This window comes from Ailuropoda melanoleuca, chromosome 13 (assembly GCF_002007445.2).
Source record: "Ailuropoda melanoleuca isolate Jingjing chromosome 13, ASM200744v2, whole genome shotgun sequence".
NCBI classification, from domain to species: domain Eukaryota; kingdom Metazoa; phylum Chordata; class Mammalia; order Carnivora; family Ursidae; genus Ailuropoda; species Ailuropoda melanoleuca.
In genome coordinates this window covers 20544475-20552111 of record NC_048230.1, presented here as the reverse complement: position 1 = coordinate 20552111, position 7637 = coordinate 20544475, and the positions used below count along the sequence as shown (strand labels likewise).

General features: G+C 57.4%; 1 protein-coding gene across 5 annotated transcripts in view; it reads left to right on the top strand.

The window, feature by feature from the left end:
- The first annotated feature begins 319 nt into the window (after positions 1-319).
- The window catches only part of ABCC3 (ATP binding cassette subfamily C member 3), a 43960-nt gene continuing 36642 nt past the window's right edge, over positions 320-7637 (top strand). For all 5 annotated transcript variants that reach the window (XR_004619411.1, XM_034639978.1, XM_034639979.1 and 2 more), the window contains exon 1: positions 320-426. Coding sequence is in view for 4 of the 5 variants with exons in the window: in XM_034639978.1 (XP_034495869.1) it covers positions 397-426 (30 nt within the window). In the remaining variant the exon portion in view is untranslated. The remainder of the gene's footprint in view (positions 427-7637) is intronic.

Below are 7637 nucleotides of genomic sequence, written 5' to 3'. Positions count from 1 at the left end.
CGCTGCCCACTGGCCACTCGAAGGAGTCCTCACTGTATCAGCGGCTCCCCACGCTCCTGGCCCAAAGTCCCTCCCGGAGCCGCAGTCTCAGAGAGGCTCTGTCGCAATTCGCAATTCGAAAGGACAAAGAGATTCCACCCAAAGAGCCAAAGGCAGGGCCCGGGGGGCGGGCGGGCACGTTCTGGGTAAGGAGGTGTCCCGGCCCGAGGGCGCGCACCGGCCAGCCCCTGCGAGGGCCCTGGGGAGGGGGCGATGCGACGCCAGGAGGAGGTCTGGCCATAGCCGNGGTGGGGCGGAGCGTGGGGGTTGTGGGGGGGCAGAGGCGGCTGGGGCGCTGCTGGGTCCTGCCTGGGCAGCCTGCCGCACTCGGCTTCCTGGCCGCGGCGCCTCGGCCCCATGGACGGCCTGTGCGGCTCCACGTTCTGGGTAAGGAGGTGTCCCGGCCCGAGGGCGCGCACCGGCCAGCCCCTGCGAGGGCCCTGGGGAGGGGGCGATGCGACGCCAGGAGGAGGTCTGGCCATAGCCGGGTCCCTGGGGGCCTCGGGGACCTGTCCTGCCCTCACCGGCGCAGAAAGAGCCTGGGGAAGGAGGCACGAATCGGAAGATGCCCCCACATGTACTAGAGCTCAGTTGTCCACCTTTACACCTGCGCCCTCTCTCTCTCCGGCATCCAGAGTGCCTGCCTGTTCAACCCGGCTGATAGTTTGGGAAGCTGTCTCTGCTCTTCTTGAAAAGCAATCCTGCCACCTTCTTTTCTCTGGAGTTAAGAGAAGCTAGGAAGCAGGGAGTCCCCCTCCAACCCTCTCCATTTTTTTTTTAAGATGTTATTTATTTATTTGAGAGAGATAGAGGAAGAGAGAGCAAGAGAGTGGGGGGCAGAGGGAAAAGCAGACTCCCTGCTGAGCAGGAAGTCCCATGTGGGACTCAATTCCAGGACCCTGGGACCATGACCTGAGCTGAAAGCAGATGCCTAACCGACTGAGCCATCCTTTTATAGATGGGGAAAGGGAGGCCCAGGGAGAGGAAGGGACTTGCAAAGTCACCCAGTTAGAAGAAAACAGAGCTCAGGAAATGATCTCATATTCAAGGGGCTTGTCCATGGTCATGTGAGGGATGCCCAGCTTAGGCTGACCTCAAATCCAGGGCCTCTGATTTTTTTTTTTTAAAGATTTTGTTTATTTATTGGAGAGACAGAGAGAGAAAGAGAGAACAAGAGTGGGGGGGGGAGTTTGGGGGAAGGTGCAGAGGGAGAGAAAGAAGCAGACTCCCCGCTGAGCAGAGAGCCCGAAGTGGGGCTTGATCCTGAGACACCAGGATCACAACCCAAGCTGAAAGCAGACGCTTCATTGACTGAGCCACCCAGGTGCCCTGAGGGCCTCTGATTTTTCAATCGCTAACTCTTTTTTCCATTTCAAGTATGTGTACCTATGTGCCCGATGTTCGTGTGCCCGGGGTGTGCCATCCACGGGTGTGCTCTGTGTGGGTGTGGATGCGTGTGTGTGTACAGAGTGTGCATACCCAGTCAGGAGCCCTGTTCTCGGGGTGTTTCAAACTCGGGACCTCTACAATGGAGTACCTATAAAATAGTATCTTTGAGGGTCTCTTTTTCCCTCTGGGTCACTAATCAAAGACAGTGCAACCCTCTTGCCCACCCCCGTCCGTCATCCCGCTTGGATTCATCGCTGGTCACCAAGTCCAGAGGTTGTGCCTGGGCTCATGAGCCTACTGTGTTTCACAGATCTCTGGGGAGCCTGGCTGGCATGGCCAGAACAAGGTCACCCTGTCTCAGCTAGCTGGGCAGAGGACATGCAAATTGAAGGGGCAAATACCCCCAAGCCTCAAGGGCAAAGGCGCCCTGTGCCTGGGGGGGCGACAGTGAACTCCAAGAGCCTAGTACTGCCCAGAGACAGGCTTTGAGGACGTGGAGGTGAGGAACCCCTGACTCCCTTCCTGTTCCACGCTCAGGGCCGCTTTGGCTCTACCTTCCCATGATATTGCAGAATCTAAGCGATTCCACAGAACTTGGGGGCTTGAAGCAGCTCTAGTCCAGCCTTTACTGCAGAGCTTGGGAAGCTGAGAGCCAGGGAGAGGATGAACTTGCCAAGGTCACACAACGGTAAGTGGCCGATCGCTGGACTGGGAAGCAGGCCCCCTGAGTTATGGCTCCAACTTGGCCACTGTCTGTGCGTCCTGGGGCTTCTAGGCCCTTGCCCCTAGATTCCTTGCTGCTCATGAGCTGTCTGGACTTTCTCTGAGGACCTCAGGGTCCATGCGAGGCAGTTAATCTATTTTATGTCCAAAGGATGAACCCCTTGTGGAGGTCTCTGCTTGGATACCTCAAAGGACAGGGAAATCACTCCTCTTCCTCCTCCCAGTCTAAACACCTTCCATCTTCCACATGACCTTCTGACTCCGGAAAGTCGTGCCAGGCTGCACCCAGCCCAACGTGGTTGGAGTCAGGAAGTGGGCTGGGGAGAAGGCAGGAAGGCTCCCAGCTCCTCCGCTAGAAGTTTGCAGCACTGAGACCAGGGAGGGCCTGAAGCTTGGAGTTCTGGATGCCTCCATTGATGGTGGGCTAGTTTGCATCTCATTTGGATTGTATATTATTCGGGTAGACTTGTCCTTGAATCTTTTATCTCAGGGGCCTGCAGGGGACCCATCTTGTGGGAAGTAATTCAGGCCTGTCGGGCCACTTGTTTTCCAAGCCTTTTTTAGCTTACCTGCACAGCCTCAGTCACTCCACCTGTGAAATGGGAGAATAACCCATCTCCTAAGCGCCTCCCAAGATTGCTGTGGAGATCACGTGAGCGGGGAAGGGAAAATGATTTTGAGAACTACAAAACTTTCTGTGGGGGACTGACAGGTCCTGGTGTTCCTGGGACTGAGGGAAGTGAAAGAGAAATGAGGTTCGAAGTGGGAGTTCGGTCTGGGAAGGCCTAGACAAGAGGGGCTGACAGGGCTGCGGGGCCAGGGGCTCCTATTTCTTTGCCGGGGATCTTGTGGCTAAATCCATTGGCCTCAGCTGAGTCAGAGGGCAGGAGACTCCCAAGGGTCCGTGAGCCCCTGGACTTGTGCACATACAGCCGGGTGCTCACACACAGAATTCTCTGGGTGAACGATCTCTCTCTGTCTTTGACTCTCTCTCACGTCTGCCACGTTGGGGTAGATCACCAGCACTTCTGAGTGTGCCTGGAGAGTTTTTTGTTTTTTTAAAGATTTTATTTATTTGACACAGAGAGAGAGACAGCCAGTGAGAGAGGGAACACAAGCTGGGGGAGTGGGAGAGGAAGAAGCAGGCTCACAGCAGAGGAGCCTGATGTGGGGCTCGATCCCAGAACACCGGGATCACGCCCTTAGCCGAAGGCAGACGCTTAACCGCTGTGCCACCCAGGCACACCAATGCCTGGAGAGTTTTTGTGGCAATAAATTCCAAATGAATGAACTATCACCGAAGTGCCCTGGCTGATGAGGCCAGAGCAAAGATGCCTCTAGAATAAAGAAGTGGTAGTGTCCCTTTCTTGGCTGGCCCATTGCCTCCTACCTGGAGAATTACCTTCTTTGATGAGCAGTGGACCCAGGGGTGCGCTCAGGTGGTAAAGAGAGTACAAGTGCCTCAGGAGGTCTTGACCTCTTTGCAAAATTAGCCTTGGTCTGATGTCCCAAGAAGCGCTGGGGAGGCTGATGTGGGCTCAGAAATCTGAAGATCCTGACCGTGAGAACGGTCCAAAGATGGCACCGATTGCCTGAAAAGTAGTGAGCTCCCCAGCACTGAGGGTATGCAAGCATATGGTGAGTGACCACTTGGGAGGGATGGTGGAGAGGGGATTCAAGGCAAGGAAGGAGTTGGGATTCCACCCTGAAATTCTGTGACCAATTAGGACGAGGGAAGATGTGGCCAGGAGAAGATTCACCGGTTCCTTCTCTGAGATTTCCTGACCTCTCTTTCCCTGGCTCTCTCTCTGCTTCAGACATGGAGTTTGCCTAGCAGCAGCTCTTGATAGAGACCAACGAGTCTGCCACTGGTCAGGCACTGGCACGCTCACCGTTCCATTGGCTGTCTGCCCATCCGAAGGGGGAGGCAAAGCCCTCAGCTCCCTGTCTCCTGCCCTGGTCCAGCTAGCTCCATCCTGTCACTCACTAGCTCTGTGACTTCTGGCAAATCGCTCACCCTCTCTGGGCTCCAGCTGAGCTTCGGTGGGCTCCGGGACCCCCTTCAGGTCCAGGTTCTCAATGCTGATTCTGGGAGGCTGATCCTTACACTCAGGGCCGTGGTCATGATTACAGCCCTCCAAACATTAGGGTATTAGGGACTTCGGCTTCTTCTTGGGTCTTTGCCCAACCAAGTAGGTGATTACCAGAGCGTGGGAGTAATGGACTCTGGTTTCAATGTACTTTGACTCTCAAATGAAAGTAATGACTTGCAAAGCTGTGGGCAGACTGGCAGAGGCAAGGCCTATCAGGTAGGCAGGTGGGTGAAAGGTGGGCACCCCTTCAGCCTACTGAGCACCAGCATTTTCCCCTTAAGCACCCAGTCCTCCCTGCCAGGTGAGGGCCTCTAGAATCCCCTCCCTCCGCCCCAGCTGTGGGGCAGCAAGGCTGGGGCTGGACCGCTTTGAGCCGCTGAGCTCCTAGCTCCTGCAGGAGGGTCCGTGGTCCCTTGTGGCCCTAGGCTGGCTTCTCCCCAGCCCGGCTATTCCCCAACAGCCCCTGGACCTGGGTCTTGAGGGCCAGAGATTTAGGGAAGGAAGTGAGTCAGAAGTAGCATTTGGGGGGCGCCTGGGTGGCACAGCGGTTAAAGCGTCTGCCTTCGGCTCAGGGCGTGATCCCGGCGTTATGGGATCGAGCCCCACATCAGGCTCCTCCGCTATGGGCCTGCTTCTTCCTCTCCCACTCCCCCTGCTTGTGTTCCCTCTCTCGCTGGCTGTCTCTGTCTCTGTCAAATAAATAAATAAAATCTTAAAAAAAAAAAATTAAAAAAAAAAAAAAGATTTAAAGAAGTAGCATTTGGGAGGGAACTTTGCCATGCTGTCTGCCGGCCCCCAGACTGAGAAATGGTCTTAGAGCCCCAGGGCTGGCCTCCACAGGGAGAGAGGGTCCCACAGCGCCTGCCCCCTGACCCCTGCAGGAGACAGGATCAGAGTGCCTGGGTCTTGTCTCCCTGGCGGGGCCTGTCCCCGGGCAGCAGGTGCAGCAGGGTCCCTGAGAGAGGGGTGACACTTCGATGTGCCCCTGCTGGGTGGCCCGGCCTCTCCCTGCCCTGCCCAGAGCTGTTCCTGTTTCCAGGGCCAGGGCCAGGAGGTCGTACCGGGGTTGCTAACAAGGGCCTAAGCCTTGGATTGGGTCTCTTTCCTTCTGGGGCATTCAGGTTTCTAGCCCAGTGGCTCCCAGAACTGCAGGCCCTCCCCCTCATCTCGGGGAGAAGAACCGCAGCAAAGGGGTGATTGGGGGGCTGGGCTGTGTGAGCTGAAAGGAGAATTTTAACATTTCAGTGGATCTGGACGCCTGTGGGATATCATGAGTCCTGCGGGGTGTAGGGGAAGTGCCGCAGAGCTGGGACACGGGGACTCTGGAGCTAGGCTGCCTGAGTCCAAGCCCCGGGGCCAGCCCATGGGAACCAGGGCGGTCACTCCCCAGCCACCCGTGGGCCTCAGCTCTTGTGAACACGAGGTGATAATCCCCAGGCACAGGGGCGCTCAAATAACCAAAGTCGTTGTTGGTGGCCACGGCCCCCCCTCCAGCAGGGGCAGGGCCTAGCCCGCACCCCCCCCACCCCGTGGCGGGTTTCACCCCCACCCTGAGGCCCTTGCAAAGGCTGCCGTGGCCACCACAGTAGAGCAGCGAGCGAGAGCTGGGATCGGAGCGGGCCCTTGCCCCTTCCACACCTCCATTTCTGCCGAGATAAATGAACTTGTCAGTTGATCCCTTCTTCCCCCTCTCCCTCCTGCACAGGATTAAGGAAGTAATTACTCTCCCCAGCACAGAGGCTGTCAACAAGCCTGGGGCCGCGATGGGGAGGGGTGGGGGGGAGGTGGGGGGGGTGCTGGAAAGTCCCTGAGAGGGCTGTGACCAGCTGGAGACATCCTCCAGCCCCCCTGCCTCCTGCTTGGGTCTCCAGGGATTTCAGCCTCCGTGCCCACGGAGGGGCCTTCCCCTGTGCAGTCCATTCTGGGTGTCAGACCTTATCAGCCCCATCCAGCTGTTGAATCGCATTATTAAGGAAGCTGTTGTCACCGTGGAAACTGTGTGGTGACAGTGAGGGAGGGGCTGTGGGGCCGTGCTCCCAGTCCAGCTCAGAGCAGCCAGCGCTCACCCTCCCCCCAGGAACGGCTGAGTGGTAGTGGTTTGAGAAGGGATCTTCCATCCTGCCCAGCAGGGCTGCAGGGAGCACTATGGGGTCCAGGAATGACCTCCCCCCACCCTGTCCTTCGCACTTGACTTTGGGTCCCAAGAGCTGTGGCCTTGGTGTCAGGGAGAAAGCATGCCATACCCCCGGGCCCTCAGCCGCAGGAACCGAGCTTCGGACAGTACCCTTCCTTCCTCTGTTCACTCACTCATTCCTGTGTTCCCCAAAGGCGTATGAGAGCCTTCTCTGTGCCAAGCACTGTCCAGGCTGTGGGGAATACCCGGTCCTCGTGGAGCACGTGTTCAAGGGGGAGCAGACGGACGAGCAATAGACACAATACATCACTCAATTCTATAGGACGCTGGAAGGGGGAGATGGGACCGGCTAAGAGGGATGGGGTGCAGGGATGGGGTGGGGGTGGGGGCGAGGTACAGCCTTCATTAGGAAGGTCAGGGAGGACCTCCATGAGAAGGAGCACTCACAGGTATTGAGCACATGAGGCATAGGACTGCCACCTTGAGGGCAGAGTGACAGAGGGCAGTGGGGGACACGAAGTCGGAGACGTGGGGAGACAGACAAGAGGGTCCTGAGGGCCACATGGGACTTCGGCCTTTACTCTGAGGGACATGGAGAGCCTTCAGCCATTTTGCACCATGAGACTGACGTGGTGGCATGGTCTGACTTGGATTTCATCAACATCTCCCTCTGGCTGCTGTGCTGGAAAAGTCTGCCAGGCCAAGTGGCAGGGGTGGGAGCAGGATGGCCAGAGAGGGGCTAAGGCAATAATCTAGGCGAGGGAGTGGGGTGGAGACAAGTGGTCAGACTCTGGGTATATCGGGGGAGCCTGGCGAAGTTGCCGTTTGGTAGATAGAAACCGTCGAATCGAGCATTTCCATCTAGTTCAGCCTAGTGATTTGAAGGTGGAGTGGACAGGGTTTGCTCAAGGGTTGGGTGGAGGATGTGAGAGGAAGAGAATAATCAAGGAGGACCCCAAGGATTTTGGACCTGGAAGAGGGAAGCAGAGGCCGTCCCTCGGGGTGAGCAGGCTGCCGAGGCGGGGATGGGCAGGAGTTCAGTTCTGGGCGTGTTGTCTCTGACCTGTCCCATCGCTGTCCTAGCAAGGGCTCTGGGGTGAATAGTCTAGGGACACGAGCACAGAGGATGTGCCCTGGAACGGGCCCTGCCAAGGTGGGGAAAGGGAAAGGAGCTCAGGCTGGGTCTCCTGGTGGGTCAGAGCAGCTCTCTGGGGCTTCACGCCCCCGAGATCTCTCGATCGTTGCCACCAGGCCACTTG